The sequence below is a fragment of the Eubalaena glacialis genome, chromosome 11 (genome assembly GCF_028564815.1).
Source record: "Eubalaena glacialis isolate mEubGla1 chromosome 11, mEubGla1.1.hap2.+ XY, whole genome shotgun sequence".
Classification (NCBI taxonomy): domain Eukaryota; kingdom Metazoa; phylum Chordata; class Mammalia; order Artiodactyla; family Balaenidae; genus Eubalaena; species Eubalaena glacialis.
The window spans coordinates 66,847,950-66,866,870 of NC_083726.1; the positions used below are offsets into that span (position 1 = coordinate 66,847,950).

Consider the following 18,921-nt stretch of genomic DNA (forward strand, 5'->3'; position numbering starts at 1 on the left):
AGACTCAAGTTCTAGAACGGGTCCATCTCTTCCTGGCACCGACCCCACTTCCTATCAGAGAAATGGAATGGAAGAAGAGTGACCCCCCACCTACCACAGAAGGAGACGGCCTTTAACATGCTCACACCCCCAGCAGCAGGCTTTCCAAAGCCCTGCATCTGTCTCCTCCTTGGCAAACCCTCTGTCCATCCCTCTCCCTCAACTCACTTCTCCTTTCTGCCACCCCTTAACTCAGACCCCGTCCTTGCCACGCCGGCAGACTCAGTGCACACATGATCGCAGCTGTCTGGAACTGAAGACAACACCTGCTCTATTAGCCAGGGCCACAAATAACTACCCTCAAACCAACATTTAGACCAGCACTTCTCCAGCCTCAATGGGCGCATGAGTTATCTGGAGATTCGGCAAGATGCCAAATCTGATTGAGTGGATTCTGTGGACCACTCTTCCAGTAGCAAGAACTTAGAACACTTACTACGTGACAGCACTGTGCTAGATAGACTTTGTGGGGGAAACCGTAAATGTAAAAATTATGGCCCCCGCTCTCAAGATGTGTGAATAGACTCAAGTAGGATTTTTCTACATGGTTGAGGGATAGATGAATGAATGAATGAGGGCACAACGGTATGGTATGGGCTATATATTAGTGCAAAGAGTTCAAGGGAAGGAGAGAGATAGGAGATAGAAGCCACCCACTTTCACATGTCTGGCAGGTTGTTGGTCCCTCGAAGGGTGTCCCCTGGAGCTACCATGCTGTGCCATTGCCTGACGAGTGCCCGGAGCAAATGCTCCCTGGCTCTTGAAGACAGATGTGGCTGGACAACCATGACTGCTTCACATGTAACCTCTGCTGGGAGTGCTCCAGCATCTCTGCATCGAGGCACTGATATTTTTCCCTTCACCCCCATAACCAGCAAGAGCTGATGAGAGACACACATGTTCCGTTAAGCCAGAAGGCCATGCACTTCAAGAAAATGCAAGATATTGCGTGAAAGGGATTTGTTTAAAAAAAAAAAAGTGAAATGGGAAGGTATTTCCGTGTAAAAGTACAGCTATTTCTTCAAAAATTAAGCCTTTAGAAAACCCAGACATCTTTCTCTTTTGCCCCAAAGGCCTACCTAGTAGGAGATAAGTAGAAAAGGAAAAAATGAGAAGTAAGAAAGGCAGGTCTGAGCCAGACCCAGTGACAACTAGTGGCACTCATGGAGTGCTCTGTGTCTGGCCTTTATCTCATCCCTAGTGCTACGTCTTATTCCCACTGGCCCCCATGGCTGACTCCACACTGTTCTGGGCCCCCTACCATGTCTTCTGGTTCATCTACCCTCCTTTGCTTTCTTATAGGTGCCTCCTGTCCTCTCACTGTACCTCCACATTTCAAAACCCCACCCACGCTTGGAGACTCACTTCTCCAAGGAAACCTTCCCCAGCTTGCTCTATGGCTTCCAGAATGCTGTTCTTTCTGTTTTTGTTTGTTTTCGTTTTTAGGAGGAAGGAGGGTACCTTGCTTGCGGCATTTTTCACAGTCTTCTTGTCTCATTTCCCCTGCAGATTCAAAGACAGTCTCTTAATCCTCACTGTATCTCCATTTCATACAGAAGTGGGTGTTCGGATAGGACCGAAGAGACAGAGTTGGATTCTTAATGCTGTTTGCGCTGAGACTACATAGTAACACATTTATGCTCCCATGAAATGGAATGTACGCCATAAATCTAGAAACCCTACCCTGGACAGTCCTGATCCTGTTACTCTGCCCCAAAAATGCCAAAGGAAAACATAAACACATCTTGAAAAGATGTCTAAACTGAGCCCAACCAACAGATGCTGAATGTCGCTGAGCAAGTTGGCCCGGCTCTCCCTCCACCGTGGCTGGCTGTGTGAAGTGTGTGCATTCACCACCTGCCATATTTGGGGCTTACCTCTTTGGAATGTGAATCCTTCCTCACTTTATCACTATTTTTAAATGGGATTTGTGTAGAGGGAGAGAAAGCGATCTTTTCTTTACAGTTTACCTACAAATATCTTTCCCAATAAGGCTGTGTCCACTATAAGTCTAAATTTAATATCCCTGTAAAAGAGAGAAAAATAGTGAAATAGTTATTTCGTTTATACAGCACAAAATGGTTTAATCCACCTGTCTCACTGAGTTGGTCTGATTTGGGGTAGATACACGGATTGTGTCTGTTTAATTTCTAACTGTTCTACCAAGCCTGCCATACTTAAAGATGTAAGTGAACAATGAAGGCCACGTGGGACCTTCATCCTTAGCCATCGATGCCTTTCTTCCACTAAGTGGGGGGAAATAGCAGCTCTTTGATTCCACTTCTACAGTTCTAGACATTGCAGTGCTTCACATCTATTTAACACTGCTAGGATATAAGGTTTTCCACATTAAGTGAACAAACATTTACTTTCATTATGTTTAATGGAAACCTTTCTAAAATGGAATACAAATTTCCCTGTCTCCCCGAAGAGACCATATTAAACTCGAGTTAACATTTTATTGGACATTTAAGTTCATCATATGAACCACAGGGACAGCAGCAAATGCTATATAAACCAGGATACTCCCTGGAACTACTGAGGACTTTAGGACTATTGACCCCTACCCTATTGGCCCTAGGCAACCGTGTTTTTTATTGGTTCCTTTTCTATCTCCTGTCTTATTGTCCCTTCTTGCTGTTCTTCCTGTGTTTCATCAACTGCTCTCCTGTCTTACCTCGATTTTTCTGCATCTAATTGGTGAGGTCAGATGACTATCTGTTAATGCAGTATCTAAACTATGAATTAATAGACACGGGATAAGAGGGACTCTGCTACGCATAAAATGCATAAGGTTTAGCACGTAACACAAATTCTGGCTGCTCCGCATTCTGAGCGCTGCTTCTCCCCCCAGCTCACAGGTTGATTTCTCCTTCTTTTCAGTTTGTTGGCTATGTTCTGGATAGTGAGATTGCTGGGTAAGTAATCTCCAAATCAGGGATTTTTTTGCCTCCCACATATAGGTTCAGTCCCAGTCTGAGTCACAAATTAGGGGTTTTTTAATTGTAGTTGTTTGGATTCATGGATGGGTAAAATATTAATACTGGTATTTAGTTGACTTTAGAATTTAAATAATTTCCATAGTTTATTTTGGCTTTGTCAATTTAAATTTTATTTTGCTTTTGTCAATTCTCATCTCTGATGAAAAAACATTTTTCCCCCCCATGGGGAGTAGAGAACTAAATTTTGTATTCACAAATGAACCATTATTACCGGGAAGACTCCAGAGCTCTTACATGTAGACACAGTTCACTGCAGAGATGAATCACAGAGTTAGAGGATGAAATCAAGAGCAACTTACCAACAGAAATATGTATAATTTTTGCCCACTGAACCAGATCACTTTGAAATAGGCTTCAATTTTTTCATCTATTTTAGTGTTTTCACCCAAACTCTTTTTTTTGGTTGATCTTTTATGGCCACTTGTATTTGAGGTCAGTTGTATAAATGCCTAGATTTGCTTGTATTGTATTGCTTGTATCAGAAAATATGTATTGCTTGTATCAGAAAATAAATCATATTTTGCATCTAAATGCAGTAGTCCACACGGGTTTTCTTAAATCCTCCTATGTCCTAAAATTGTGCTAGGCAACTGTGCTTGTCCCCAAGGAGCTTCTACGCTCATTAGTAAGATAAGACCAATGAAGACGGGGGGAGGAGGGAATGAAAACCACACAAAAAAGTATGTAGCTTAGAATATAGTTGTGGATACAGGCTATAAGTGCCAGAGGGATTCAGAAAGGCAGGGAGACATTGCATTCTAGAGATATCAGAGAAGGCTCTCAGAGGGGCGTAAACATAGGGGGTCTTGAATAATGTGTGAGATTTGGTCATTCTACCTTCCAGGTGGAGAAGATAGGACCCATGGCTCCAAGCAGGGCATGGGACACCTCAGGGGGTGAGACTGGCCTTCTCCCAGCTGGGGCTGGGGAAAGGCTCAGAGCTTAATGCAAGGTCTTGAACAGGAGGATGGGAAAATAACCAAGGAAGGCCCATGGCAGGTAGAGGAGAAGTTGGAACCAGTGCTTTAATCCTTCACCCACCAACATCCAGACTAGACAAAGCGTGGAGGTATTTCTTTAAACGATGCAAGTTCCTTCACTCTCGAGCCAGCACACTTGCACTGAAGTTAAACTCTGCACACTTGCAATTCAGGGCTCTACTCTGAGAAGCTTCAAAGCCCAAGGGGGGTGGAGAGAGGGAGGAGAACCCCAGAGCCTCCTGTGAAGACTGAGGCCTGGGTGGAGAAGCAGCTTCTAAGCTCCTTCAGCTTCAAGGAGGAAAGCGCTGCAGAAACCCCACCACTGGGGAGGGGATTTCTGGTTAAGTCAAACTCCAAATTCTGAGTTTCATTAAAGTTTGCCTTTTTGCCTAAAGTTCTTTGTGGGGGGGAGCTTACAATCCTCAGGGATAGAAAACCGTCAAGAGGAAGAAGGTCTGTTTGGGGGCTTTTCTTCCCCGGTATTAATGGAGACACCTGGAGCCAAGAGAAGAGCACAGCTGAGCCCTTCTGCAAGGCAGCATTTGGGCCAAGGTGCCAGACGGGTGCTCACCGGGGAAGGTGAGATGAGGTGGGAAGTGAGGGCCAGGGGGCCACCTAGGGAATTCTGGCTTCTCCTCTGGCTCACAGAACTCGGTCCAGCTGGAGGAGCCGCCTCCCTCCCTGGCCAGGGCTACAGTAGTGGCCCACTGTCCCTGGCCAGAGCTGCTCAACCCCAGCCGGCAGCGCCCACTACCCCCCCCCCCGCCACCGCCCCCCGGGACTCCCGGACCCCGGCCAGGAAGAGCAGACACCGAGTTTGAGCCTGGAACTAGACAGTCCCCCACCTCGGCCGCGCGCACGGTTTAGTCTCGCCTCCCTCGGTCCTCTATGTCTCCTCGAGCCCCCTCCCCAGGGGCCTCCTGCTCCTCGGACGCTGCCCTCCACACCTTCACACAGGTCTCCCTCTGTGCTGTAACACACCGGCCCCTTTCCTGGCGCTCGGCTCGGGTCAACGTCTGCTGAGGTTCCAGAGGAGGCTCATTCATTGCATAGTTGGATGGGGGAGGGGTTGGGGGGGTCTGTCGTTCTGAACCTCCAGGTGGGAGCCCAGGGGCCAGGTGCCCCGAGAAGCTGCTAGAAGATAGGTCGGGACGACGCCCCCAAACTTGGCCCTGCTTGCCAGTCTCCAAGATTTAGGGCTCCAGTTACTTCGTGGGCTCCCCCTGCGCCCTTCCCCTCGCCTCCCGCCCAGGGTCCCAGCGCGATGCCCCCTCTCTCCCTCCCCCGCTGCTCCTTTCTACCGCTTCCCCTCCTCCCTCCCAAGTCTTTTTCGTCCACGGTCTAGGGCTCGCAGCCTGCGCCTCTGCAAACACCCCCCGCCCCTCCAATCCGGGCAGAACTCCGAGGGGAGGGGCCGGAGGCCCCCCTTCCCGCCTGTGGTCGGAGAGGGCAGCGCCGCAGCCCCGGGTGGAGGGGAGTACAGGGGCCGTCTCTGCGCCCCGCCCGATCAGGCCACTCGGCACACTAGGGGTGGGCGGCGGGAAGCAGGGCTAGCGGAGAGGGGGCTCCGGCCCGGGCAGGTGCGGGCTCTGGCTGGGCCCGGGCGGGCTCCGGGGGCGGGGTCTCAGGTTACAACCCTGCGGGGGGCCGGGGGCGGCCCGCGGTTTGGGCGAGTTCTCCAGCCTCGAGTAGGGCCGGCGCATATAACGGGCGCCGCGGCGCAGAGAAGACGCAGAGCGCTGCTGGGCTGCCGGGTCTCCTGCCTCCTCCTCCTGCTCCGAGGGCCTCCTGCATGAGGGCGCGGTAGAGACCCGGACCTACGCCGTGCTCCTGCCGCCTCGCTGCGCTCCGCCCGGGCCCGGCTCCGCCAGGCCCCGCGGTGAGCCATGATCCGCCTCGGGGCTCCCCAGACGCTGGTGCTGCTGACGCTGCTCGTCGCCGCTGTCCTTCGGTGTCACGGCCAGGATGTCCGTAAGTTGTCCACAGCCCCTGCCTGCCACCCTTCTGTGCCGTCCCTCCGCATCCTCTTCCCTGGCCCTCTCGCGCTCTGGAGCCTGCGGATGCGCAGAAGCTCATCGAGGGGAGTTCTGCAAGTCAGGGGCTCTGTTCCAGCGTCCTCCGTGCCGGTCGTGGTTGGAGGCATTTGCAGGTCCCTGCGTTGCAAAGGAATACTAAACAAGCAAAGCGTCGGGTCCGAGGTTTGCGCACAGATTTTAAGCGCGCTCATTCCCACCAACTTTGATAATTAGGCGCACACGCACACAACTTGGCTTTCCGAAGCACTCAGAGTTCAGCAAAACAGGTTGCGGCCCATCGAGCTTAGGAAAAGTAGGAGAGAAAGAGCGCGAGCAAAGGAGCGAGCAAGCGCCAAGGGGTTGACGGCCCAGTAGTGTCCAGGGGTTGGTGCCTGGGGGTTCAAAAGGAAGTTAGACAAAGGAGATGCTCTGAAACTGGTGGGCTGAAATCCGAGGCCACAAAGAAGGGCTTCGGAGAGACACTCTGAGACCTCAGCGCCTCTCGCGGGTTTCCTCCCCCTCACGGCTGGCCCAGGAGCAAAGTGCAGCCCTCTCGCATCTCGGCTTTCCCCTTGCCTCTAAAGCATACAGAAACTTCCCGTAGGAGAGGCCATCTGAAAGGCGATAACATTCCAACCAGACCGTGCTTTTCAAACGCCCAGGAAAATAGCGCCCCCTCCCCGCCGTCTTCCCCCCTAACACTCCCCCCCACCCGTCCAGGTACTACAATGAGTTACTTTTCTGAAAGTTTCTGGAACTAACCGAGGCTCTGCCAGGTGTGTGTGTGTGTGTGTGTGTGTGTGTGTGTGTGTGTAGCAGAGGAGGGAGACACGGTTGGTCGATTGCTATAACAATTTCAACCGAATATAGTTAGAGATGGCAGTTTTACAGTCTGGTCCAAAGGCTATTCGAACCGCACCTTTCCATCGCCTCCTTTGGTGAAGTCCCACTGCCTGGGATTATATTTAGGACAAATGAAGCCTGGAAAGTGTATTAGGTAGAGAAGTTATTTTTTTTTTCCACGTGTTTGGGCACGTTTCCGACGGCTGGGATTCCAGCCCTGTCTTTGTATGTTACAGATTGTAAATCAATCGCAGGGGAAATTTTTTGGCGGGGGGAGTAATGGAAATCAAAGTCCGTCTGCCGACGAGGCTGTCTGCAGTCTCGTCTGCCACTAGGCTATCTCCAGACACAGTTTAGAAGGCTGCGGACCCAGAAGGACTTTCCGTTCATTAGGGTGGTTGACCGGGACAGGGTCAGGACTGGGGCCCGCGGTGCAGCTGCAAGGAGCCCCGGGCAGGAGATTTTGGCCAGGCGGTCGGATGGTGCACTAAGCTGGAGGCCTGCTCCCAGGTACTTGTTGGAATACGGTGCATCTATAAGTGGCCCCAGCTCGGACTGACTATATATTTGTCCTAAATTTGCATGTACACACTCACAAAATTGTCTTCTTGACTGACCTCTGCCTTAGTGCCCAGTGGAATTAGCTAGGTGACTCTAAAATAATTCCCAATTCTCCATCTGGTATTAGAGGCGCTCACTTAAGTGGCAGAGCGTTCTCAGCGCAGCAGCCTTCCTAGGAGGTAGTGAATTCCACAGTTTCTTGGGCCCAAATCTTCCAGTCGTTCCTCCTCCTCCCCAGGGGGAGTGCTTTGGAGCCGCCGACTTTGCGCCCTGGCGCATCCCGGCTCCGTACCCCCCTCCCCTGGGTCAGCGGACCCAAAGACGTGACGTGGGGAAAGACGCAGTCTGCGTGGACATCAGGAATGTCAGAAACCTAGAACTCTGGCACGCCCCTCCTCCCCATCTTTCCACAAGTTTGAGAAACTTATTGGCTGCGGCGTCTTTGACCCACATCTGCACTTCACAGCCCTCGCCTCTGAATGTGCCCCTCGGCTCAGGGGAGAGACCTCAATCCTCCATTGTGAGGCTTGTTTGCGTTGGGAGATTGGCAGCGATGGCTTCCAGATGGGGCTGAAACGCTGCCCGTATTTATTTAAACTGGTTCCTTGCGGAGACCTGTGAATCGGTCTCTGTGTGCACTCGAGAAAAGCCGCATTCATGAGAGACGAGGTCCGGTGGGTTCCCCAGGACTCCCCGACCCCCTCTCCCACAATGCTCCCCTGTGCCCGCCCGCCGCCACCTCCCGGGCTCCAGCCCTGCGCAAAGCGGCTGCGAAGCAAAACAGTTCCCCGAAAGAGGTAACTTTTTAATTGGCCTGCTACAAAGAATCACTTATGTGGCGCTGCGGTAATGAAGGGAACCCGATCAGGCGCGCCGGGATGCTATCGGCAGCCGTTTCGAACAGCAATTATGGTGGCGCTGGGCTCCTCCGTCCACACCTAGGGGATCCGGTTACGGCGCTGGCTCCTTTCTGGGGCAGTCATTTAATCCCACTTTTCACCCCCCCAGTGTCTGTGGGCGAGCCGTGTCCAGAGCCGCAGCCACAAAGAGTCACCCGACGGCTCTCACGCCCAGCGCTGCCGGCCCCGCCCCTGCACCCGCTCATCCCCGGCCACCCTTCCGAGGGAAATCTGATACGCCTTCAGGGTGCACCCCGCTCTCCCAGCACTTCACTCTCTTCCCCCACGGCCCCTCTTGGGTGAGAGGGGGTTCTTCCTCAGTCGCTCCCCCGCCGCTCGCTTTCTACAGCTCCACCTATTTATAGCGGTGCGTGTCCCCCGGCAACAACTGTATATACCCTAGGCTCCCCCTCTCCCCCCACTCCCCTCCCCGAGATGATCTCGCCTAAAGGCTGGGTGGAGTTTTTCTAGTGGAAAAAAAAAAGACAGAAAGATTTATCTTTCAGTCTCCTTAAAGAGCACGGGGCGGGCCGTTTCTCTCTCCGCCCACCTGGTTTGTGGCCCTTTCCTATTTTTCAACCCCCGCAGTCGCCAGGGCTTTGGGGATTTTGATGAGAAAAACAGCACTGGGCGCTCTCCGGCACGTGGCGCGGGCTCTGCCGCGCTTGGCGCTCTCCGGAGCGCTCTTGTCAGCACAGGCTTCGTTTGCAGGGTGGATTCCGGAAGGCAGGCCGCTTGTGGAGAGGGACTAGTGCATGCCGTTCTTGGTCTGCGTTCCTGGAGGAGGCCAGGCCTGGACTGGCTAATCTTAGCCCGGACCAGGCATTCAAAGCCCCACCCCCGTCACACCTCCCCTTCCTCAAATTGGGCTGTTGTCTTAAGATGGAAGCAGGGTCTCTCCAGAGAGGGCTCCAGCTGGAGGTCAGCACCGGCATCGGGGCGGGGTTCTTTGGCCCTGCTTGCCTCCCAGGGCATTTTGTTATACCCTTGGGTCCCAGGTGTATTGTTTACCTGGGCCTATGCCCCTCCCCCAATCGGTCCTAATCCTAATATGATTTAAAGGATGGAACAAGCTCCTAATTGTAACAGTTCCTCCTTTCACACACACCCCACCCCCATGTATCACTTCTGGAGCCTGGCTCTTTGCAGAGTCTAATTTTTGTGGGTAGAATTTTCTGCATGCCTTCTAAATTTTAGCTGTCAGTTGTATTTAGCAAATCCCATAATTCCTAGAGGAAGGCAGGAAAAAGAAGGCCTCTGCTCCCGTGCTGGGGGTGGGCAGGTGGGGGCATCTCTCCATGTCCCCCTCCCCTCTGTCTGTACAGTCCTGAGTTCCCATTCAAAGGCTCCTGTCCTGCTCCCACTCTCAGTTGCCCCTGACCTCCACATCATCAAGGCCCCCCCCTCCCCCCATGCTAGATGCATGAAGACAGTACGGCATAGCCAGTCCCCCTCGCCTTCCCTGCTGGGTCAGGATTTTCACTGGTGAATAGACAGCAGAGTGCAAGGCACACAATAAATGTTTGTTGACTCCATGGAAGATGAATGATGTCTTAGAAAAATAATTTTCAAGTTCTCTGTGTTCGAGTGGCCCGAGCCCACCTTCTTCAGCATTTGAATTATGTCAAGTTGACTTGCAACCTCTTTCTCTTTTTCTCTTCTGGCTCCTCACCCCCTCCTTCCCTTGGCTGTCTGCTTCCCCTGCCTCACCCCCGGTGCAGAGAAGGCTGGCAGCTGTGTGCAGGACGGGCAGAGGTATAACGATAAGGATGTGTGGAAGCCCGAGCCCTGCCGGATCTGTGTCTGTGACACTGGGACTGTCCTCTGCGACGACATAATCTGTGAAGACATGAAAGACTGCCTCAGCCCCGAGACCCCCTTCGGAGAGTGCTGCCCCATCTGCTCGACTGACCTCACCACTGCCAGTGGTCGTAATTTATTTATTTCCTGTTCCACATAAATAAATTACTTGCAGGGGCAGCAAATGCCCTGCCATGGATGCCGGTCATCTCTGCGAAGCGGAGGGGCTGGTTATCCATGGGACCCCAGCAGCTGAGGCTGAAAGGAAAGGCCATTTCTCGCTTGCAGGTTGACACTGAGTGAGCCTGACACACTAGAGGGGTCCTTCCTCACCCAGTACCTCCAAAAAATACGCTTCCAAGACATGGAGGACAGAGGTGATTCCACACGGGTATCCTCACTGGAATCACCTCTGCAGATGCCTAGAGCCACCGTGGAGATCCAGTGCTCCTTCCGGCCAAACCACAGACTAACTCCTCCTCCAGTACCCACACCTTGGCTTCTCTGTAGAAGGCCTCAAATGTATGGTCTTCAGTGTGGAGCGAGCTCTGCTGGCCTGCGGGCAGACAGAGAGGGCACGCCCCCTTCTTGAAATATGGAACACTGGTGGCAGTTTCCTTTTGGTTTTGCCTCTGTTGGCGTTGACTGCCAGTTAAGAAGCAAGTTCCTAGGAGAAGGAGGAGCTGGGGTCTGGGAGGTCTAGTGGTGAAGGGCAGAGATGGGGCTGGGACAGAGCCCCGTGTGCCTGCACTCTGGTGGGTTGTTAACTCCCAGCCGGAACCAGGGCTGGTGGGTGTGCAGGTGACCCCTCCTCAGCTCTGGAACACATGCCCTATCTCCCTGTAGGGTGGCTGGGGACACACATCTAGGCCTCTTGGGTGGCCCTCACTTTTCCCTTCCTGCTCAAGTAGAGAAGACAATTGAAAGGGAAGCGAGCAGTTGCCTTTCCTTAACACTTCACCCACCCTGGAAAGCTGCTTGGGGAAGCTGCTTTGATGGTCCAGATTCCCAGATCATTTCTGAGGGGGCCTGTGTGAGTGAAGCGTTCATCACCTTTACTACTTCACTGCTACAAAGGGGGAAGGGGTTATTGACTCGGGGTGGCACTGGCTCCAATGCCCTCTGTAACTCCTATGCTCTGCTGTTTTTTTGTGCTTGCTTCACGGAGATCCAGCTTGAATGTAAGACCTTTCCAACTACCTAACGCTTCTTCTGGGGTGGAGGAGGTTGGTGGGCGGTGGCGCTTGGGCTACAGAGGGGCTTCTTACCCTGTGAGGAAGAGAAGAGACTGAACCTCTCAGTTTCTCAGTTTCGGCTGCTTTCTTTCTTGGCGGCTGATTAGATCTTGAATTCTTCATTTTCTCTTTGTACCACCCCTGCTCCATTCTTGTGCATGCTGACTGCCTTTTGAATAACAAAGTCTGGATCATCTCCATTCCTCACGGGATCTCAGCAACTCCAGGACCCCAGTGACCCTAACACCCCAACAGAGGGGTTCAGTGGAGTAACAGGAAGCTGCCTCCTTCCCTGGTTGTGTCCCTTTCCTTGTTTGATCCGTTAAAGAGTGTCTAAGTGACAAGAAGTTGTACGTATCCATCTCATGAATCTTACATTTTCCTTCTCTATTTTTTCCATTTGCAGGGCAACCAGGACCAAAGGTGAGGATTTTTGTTGTTTTTTGCTCTTTCATTTGCCTTTATATTTCCTTCTTTAGCAGCAGTGCTATGCTCATTCAGCCTGTGGTCTTTAGACATCAACAGGGATCTGTTTCAGAGGGCATCTCCATGCAAGGGCTCCTGGGCAAGGTTTTGTGCTTGGGGCTTGGTGGGCTTGCTTGGCTCAGTCCTGACAGTGTTTCATGTTTCAGGGACAGAAAGGAGAACCTGGAGACATCAAGGATGTAAGTACGCATTATACTCCCATGTTGCATCTACTGCTCTCACTGGGTCATTTTCTTGAGGTTCCCTCTAACTTGCCATCCTGTGGGTCTCTCTATCACAGATTGTAGGACCCAAAGGACCTCCTGGGCCTCAGGTAAGAAAGGGAGAAACCCCTTCCTCCGTGTCTTCCTTGAGTTACTGAACTGCAGGCCCCTGGTCTTGCTGTCATCTCAATATTTTCTTCATTTTCAGGGACCTGCAGGTGAACAAGGACCCAGAGGTGATCGTGGTGACAAAGGTGAAAAAGTGAGTAGAGAAACAATGCTGTCTGACCCTTGTGGACTCCCAAGGTTCTCTAAGCTCCCCCTCCCCAAATGGCTGACTACCTACCTCCTCAAGGGCAGCCTGTAGACAGATGGTTCTCGCAAAAACACTGCTTCTCATTGGGGCCTTTTTCTCTTTCTGCCAAGGGTGCTCCTGGACCTCGTGGCAGAGATGGAGAGCCTGGGACCCCTGGAAACCCTGGCCTCCCTGGCCCTCCTGGCCCGCCTGGCCCCCCTGGTCTTGGTGGAGTAAGTATCCGTATGTCCCCTTCCTTCAGGCTGTCCCTCCAGAAGTGTGGCTTCTAAATTGCTAGTCACACTCACCTGGCTGCCTCCCCCATGTACACAGCCTGTCCATGGTCTTCTCCCCCAGGCCTATAATTTAGTGGAATCACATAGTAGGCGTGAGACTGTGGCGCTAAGGGATGACTTTTTTCACTCACTGGGTTTCTGCAAAGCAAGTCTTCAGTTACCTGGCTTCCTGGCGTCTGTACTGTGTGGCTGATTCTTGGGAGTGGGTGTGGGGCTTGGGGGAGAGGATGACTGGGCACTTGTAGTTCCCTGGAGGAAGAGTGACCGCTGTCCTTGGAAGACACTGAATCTTCATCTTTGCCAAGTACATTCCAAGCAATTATTTATTCTCATGAAAGAGCCCCAGTGAGTGAAGGTGTGTGGCTAAAGTCATTTTTGGAATCAAACCAATCAACAAATTATATTATTGCCCAGTTTTTGCAGGTTTGCCATTTTGATGTTTGCTAGGATTTAAATTTTTAAACTTGAATGGCTCATAGATGCCTACTACATTCCCTGCTAAAATATTTCAAGACTGTTCATTTTAGCCTTTTGCTGGGCATTAAAGTCTTGGAAAAGAAAAAATGAAACTTTAAAAGTGATATTTTTAGTTATGTTTCTCAATTTATGTTAAATAATGTATTTAATATTTTAGAATTTTTTAAAAAAACTTATAAAATGAAATGCAAGTAATGGATACTCTTCCAAATAACACTTCATCTCCCAGGGAAATGACTATGCCACTGTCATCTAATAACCCATTTCCAAAACTATTTTTCAGGAATCATTAGTAATTCAGATCAATGCTAGGTTAGTCTCCAACAATTAGAATTTATCTAAATAGAGTATTTTCTATCCAGATATAGCTTACCTAGCCAAGTAGGAAAAGCACAGGGCCTCTCAAGCTTTTTTTTTTTTTTTTTTTAATTATTTATTTATTTATTTATTTATGGCTGTGTTGGGTCTTTGTTTCTGTGCGAGGGCTTTCTCTAGTTGCGGCAAGTGGGGGCCACTCTTCATCGCGGTGCGCGGGCCTCTCACTATCGCGGCCTCTCTTGTTGCGGAGCACAGGCTCCAGACGCGCAGGCTCAGTAATTGTGGCTCACGGGCCTAGTTGCTCCGCGGCATGTGGGATCTTCCCAGACCAGGGCTCGAACCCGTGTCCCCTGCATTGGCAGGCAGATTCTCAACCACTGCGCCACCAGGGAAGCCCCCTCTCAAGCTTTTAATGTTGTTGGGTTTATTTGCAGAACTTTGCTGCTCAGATGGCTGGAGGATTTGATGAGAAGGCTGGTGGCGCCCAGTTGGGAGTAATGCAGGGACCAATGGTAAGAAAAAAACACCAGTTCTTTGCAGCCAAAATGGCAGGAGGTGGCCCTTAGCAGGGCCAGGGACTCTGACAACCTCACTTTACAGGTAATTGCTTACAGCAGCTCTTCCCCAACAGTTACGTAACCTCCCATTTAGCTAGCCCAAAGCATTTGGGTTTTTATGGCGATGGATGCCAGTTTTAATGATGCGCTGGAGTGACTAAGAAGAATGAGGATGGAGAGAGGCATATAGGCTGATCTGTCAGAAGGCCAGTTGCTATTGCTCTTGGAATGAGAACTGAAGAATGCAGACAGCAGCCACTGTTCTCCAGCATCCACAAGACTTCCAGCAGGAAATCTCAGCCCTGCAGCTCCCACTTGGCACATGCTAAATGAAACTCAGACTTTAGTAAACATGGCTGCTGTCCAGGGGAAAGCAAGGCCAGCTTCTCTGTCCAAATGGTACCTATAAATAAAAATAGATTGTTGCGAGGGGAGTGGGAAATGAGAGGGAGCAGCCACTGCAGGCCCCCTGCTCACAGAGTAACTCCTTGTCCTTTGTCTGGGCTGTTGGCTGGGAGGAGGTGGCACCCTGGAGGCTGTGGGTGAAGCATTTCCAGTAAAGCTCCTCATTTTCTGTTCCAATGCAGGGCCCCATGGGACCTCGGGGACCTCCAGGCCCTGCTGGTGCTCCCGTAAGTACTGGGCCTTTCCTTTGGGAAGGTGGAGACACAGATGCTTTCAAGCTCTCTGATGTCAGTTTGCGGGGGGCCAACCTGGTGTCCTCACTTTACTTTTTAGGGACCTCAAGGATTTCAAGGCAACCCTGGTGAACCTGGGGAACCCGGCGTTGCTGTGAGTACCTCCGTGGGCCCTGCCCTCCTGGGGGGGAGCTTCCAATGATGTACCACTCTGACCCCGATCCTGTCGCCTCCCGGGCTCTGCCCAGCACTTTCCACGGTGGAGGGCTCAAAGGAAACCTAGATGTCCCCTCTTAGCTCTGGGGGAACAGAGAGCCAGATGTGGCAAGAACCACCCAGGGCTCTGTCATCTCAGTCCTTTTTCTGGGTCACCCCTGGCCCGTGCTGTCCACTGCCTCCCACTGTGATCTGCTCTGTGCCTCTGCTCTCTCTCAGCACAAAGTGGGTTCTTCCATTTTTTTTTTTTTTTTTAATTGGAGTATAGTTGAATTTTTTGGCCAAGCCGCGCGGCATGCCCGCATGCGGGATCTTAGTTCCCCGACCAGGGAACGAAGCCGCAACCCCTGAGTTGGAAGCATGGAGTCTGAACCACTGGACTGCCAGGGAAGTCCCAGGGTTCTTCCATCATTTTTTCCTTATAGAGGAACTAGCTTCCAAAAGCTACAATTCCCAAATTTTGTCCACTGATTAGGTGTCTTCCCCCTCCAACCATCTCTTAAACTCTCTTATTTCGTTTGTAGGGTCCCATGGGTCCCCGCGGTCCTTCTGGCCCCCCTGGAAAACCTGGTGATGATGTGAGTACACCTGAGGAGTCAAACAAGTGGCCACCTCACTTGAAAGGGCCCAGAGAGGGGGCGCTGGGCAGTGATACAGATGCACCCTCGGCTTGACCCAAGGGGGAGGCAACCTGAGGGGCAGAGCTGGTCTGTTGGAGACTCGGACTCCGCCTACTGTCCACATTTCCACTGGCAACATAGCTTGCAATTGCCTTGGGGACTGCTTTGGACCCACTGGGAAGGGAAATAATTAAAACATCATTAACTCCTGGAAGGGAAATTGAGAAATGAGAGAAGGGAGAGGGAAAACACAAGGGGAAAGATGTAGAGAAGGAAAAACAAAGAAAGAAACACTCAACAGCCCAACATTATCTTAATTGTAAATGAGTTAGGAAAAGCTCAGCCTGAGTCAGGATGTCTGCAAGGGATGCAAACGAAGGGAAGAGACAAGAGTTGGCATTCGTGAATCCCATTAGGCAGTGAAAGTCTCTGAGGTTAGGGGGCCCTAGGCCAGTCAGCAGCGCCTATGAGAGGAGACAGGGAGCCCACCAGCGGAGGCTGGAGGCCGTGGGGTTGGGGACGGAGGACCTTGCCCAGGGCACAGGCAGCTGTGTGAGAGAAGACATGGTGACCCAGGGAAGGCATTCGGGGAAGTCTGGGACCTGAAGGAGGGGGGTGGGGATGAGGAAGCAGGTGGGCAAAGGCACGGCGGGCTGGGAGGAGAGACAGTGCTCTGGAGTATGCCAGCTGTGCTAACGTGTCTTCTGAGGAAGCTGAGGTTCATCTCTCTCCCTTCAGGGTGAAGCTGGAAAGGCTGGAAAACCTGGCGAGAGAGGCCTTCCTGGCCCTCAGGTAAAGCCCCACCTTCCCCAGCCTCCAACATCATTCCTAGAGTCTCCCCCCTTGCAGCCAAGGCAGTGGCCTCCCGCCCAGCTCATCCAGGTCCGTTAGCTCACTCCTAAAATTCCAGCAGTCTCCACGTACATCACACCTTCATGCTGATGACCATGTCTCTGATCCTAGCATGGGTCCTGGGAGGCTGGCAGTTGTTCATACCCACTTTGCATAAGATGGGTTGAGGCACAGTGAAAGGGATTCTGGGATTGACTGAAAGATGGTCCCTGTGCTGGGCTTCCACTGCTCCCTGGCTCTGAGGTCTCTGTAGCAGCCCAGGACAGTCTTGACCCGGTTCTGCTCGGTGCCCTGAGAATCTCTTCTTTGGATTGCAGGGTGCTCGCGGCTTCCCAGGAACCCCAGGCCTTCCTGGTGTCAAAGGTCACAGAGTAAGTATCATGGGTGAGGGCGTTGGAAGGAAGGGATTGACCAAGGGAGAAAAAAGCTTTTGAGGACATGAATCTTCCTATTTGGCTTCCCCAGAAGTGCGATTGAATGTCTTCTCTTGTCCCGTAGGGTTACCCAGGTCTAGATGGTGCTAAGGGAGAAGCTGGTGCTCCAGGTGTGAAGGTAAGGACCAAGAAGCACACGAGGATGGGGGACGGACAATGAGGAGATGCTACTGAGCTCAGTGGAGTTAGGACATCTGAACAGCTTGGGTTAGGACAACCAGTCCTACATCCTAATGTACGAACAGCAGTTCTGGAGAGCTCTGGGAATTGTCCCTCACAGAACTAAAGTTTGGGGGTGTCAGTGCTAGCTGAAATGACCAGAGTTTTCGGCTTCTTCCATGGGAGTTGTCTGGGGTCCCAGCCACTGACCCTCTGCCTTTTTTTTCCAGGGTGAGAGTGGTTCCCCAGGAGAGAACGGTTCTCCAGGCCCAATGGTGAGTATGAGCGTTCCCCCCGGGAGGGCCTCTCCAGACGCTCTTCAGATACCTTCTAAAGCCTGGCAGGTGGCTTCACCGTAAATGCCATGGCTCCCTTTATGCAAAGTAGATACTCAATTTTGTAGATTGATCTGATTATGAGCAAAAGGCAAAATGTATCAAGTAGATGATTTGGTCAAAGTTTCACCAACATTTCCTTGAAATAGCCCTGTTAACACACTTGAGGTGTGCTTCAATTTTTACAAATTTCATTTAGTTTCAACATTTTGGGGAGCTCATCTATTGCAAGAAGCAAGATGTGCCTCGAACAGGGCTCCCAGTAGGTAACAACAGCACCTGTGTGCTCTGCCATGGCAGAAGAACCTTTGGTGTGATAGGAGCATCCTGAATCAGGAAGGTGAGGTCAGGGGCATCCACACCTTTGCCTCCTGGGCACTGCACGCTCCCTCCCCTCAGGTGTCCAGGAAGGGCCTGCAGGTTAAGTGATGGTGCAGAGTGTCCTTGAGTCAGCTCACGCTTGTGCTGTCCTGGTGTGTGTTCCAGGGTCCCCGTGGCCTGCCTGGTGAGAGAGGACGGACTGGCCCTGCTGGCGCCGCGGTGAGTAATTGACAAGACCAAGAGCCACCATTTGTCCAGCACTTTCAAGTTTACGAGGCACTTGCATGTAGGGTTATTCTGCCTGACCCTCAAAACAACCCTGCGAGGTGTAGAGAGTATCATCCTCCCGTGAGGATTCACTCTAGCGTGCCCGTCACAAATTCCCAGGCTGGGTCTGCAGTTGGAGGACTTGGAGTGGGCCACGGGAGGGCTGGTTGAGGGCAGGAGTATCCTTAATCAGTCTTGATTATTCAGGTAATCCCCTCAACAGCCCTACCTGCTCCCTGTCAATCCGGTTCGAATTTATGGACAGACTTTAACTGGCTAGAGTACTGTGCTCCTTTTTGTTCTTTCTGGTTGCTCAGATGCTGCCCTAGAAAAGTATTAACAGTCCAGGGTCAGCTCACATACTTGACATTGGTGCACTGCTGGTGACACTATGAAATACCAGTGGCCACCACTTCACGGGCACTCCCTCTGTTTAATACCTGAGATGCTTAGTCTCATCCAATCTTCCCTCATATCCTGTGAGGTAGATTCTGTTGTCCTCCCTATTTTAGAGGAGAAGAAACCGAGGCACCGAACGGTTAAATAACTTAAGACAAACTATGCTTTGCAGCGTCAGACTCTGGTGGCCTCTTGTTAATGGGGGAAGTTAAGAGTACGGGGATTTGCCATGGTGGAGGGTGCAGGTGTTTAGCTCTGATCCCTTAGCAATCGAGAGCCCTTGTGGGCGCCTGGTCAGGCGAGTGATGCGATGAAAGCTGTGTTTAAGAAAGATTATGCTCTCTTGTTGATTTCACACCCAGCCACCCAAGCTCTGAGGCCCCTCCTCACGGGTCCTTGCAGGACCGGCCAAAGTAAATCAGCTTCACTCGGTTTTACTGCTTTCCAGATAATGTATCTGTTTTGGCAGAAATTTCCCTCAAAAGCAGGTCAGTGAAATACCAAGGAGCCTCGACCCCCATTTGTCAGCCAGAGCTGTTGAAGTGGCTTGTCCCCGGGTCGCTTTGTGTGAGGGGATTAGAGAGCGCTGGACCTGCCGAGAAACACTGCGATTTCGGCAGGTTGTCAAGACCTGGCCTGTGGGGCCCATGGTGGCCCCACTCAGTGAGGGGCAC

General features: G+C 51.8%; 1 protein-coding gene across 1 annotated transcript in view; it reads left to right on the top strand.

Moving 5' to 3' along the window:
• The first annotated feature begins 5,694 nt into the window (after positions 1–5,694).
• The window catches only part of COL2A1 (collagen type II alpha 1 chain), a 31,062-nt gene continuing 17,835 nt past the window's right edge, over positions 5,695–18,921 (top strand). Inside the window, exons 1-16 of the mRNA XM_061205204.1 lie at positions 5,695–5,992; positions 10,061–10,267; positions 11,781–11,797; positions 12,007–12,039; positions 12,141–12,173; positions 12,272–12,325; positions 12,490–12,591; positions 13,884–13,961; positions 14,594–14,638; positions 14,745–14,798; positions 15,385–15,438; positions 16,219–16,272; positions 16,650–16,703; positions 16,831–16,884; positions 17,156–17,200; positions 17,747–17,800. Coding sequence (XP_061061187.1) covers positions 5,908–5,992; positions 10,061–10,267; positions 11,781–11,797; positions 12,007–12,039; positions 12,141–12,173; positions 12,272–12,325; positions 12,490–12,591; positions 13,884–13,961; positions 14,594–14,638; positions 14,745–14,798; positions 15,385–15,438; positions 16,219–16,272; positions 16,650–16,703; positions 16,831–16,884; positions 17,156–17,200; positions 17,747–17,800 — 1,023 coding nt within the window. The 5' untranslated portion in view covers positions 5,695–5,907. The remainder of the gene's footprint in view (positions 5,993–10,060; positions 10,268–11,780; positions 11,798–12,006; positions 12,040–12,140; positions 12,174–12,271; positions 12,326–12,489; positions 12,592–13,883; positions 13,962–14,593; positions 14,639–14,744; positions 14,799–15,384; positions 15,439–16,218; positions 16,273–16,649; positions 16,704–16,830; positions 16,885–17,155; positions 17,201–17,746; positions 17,801–18,921) is intronic.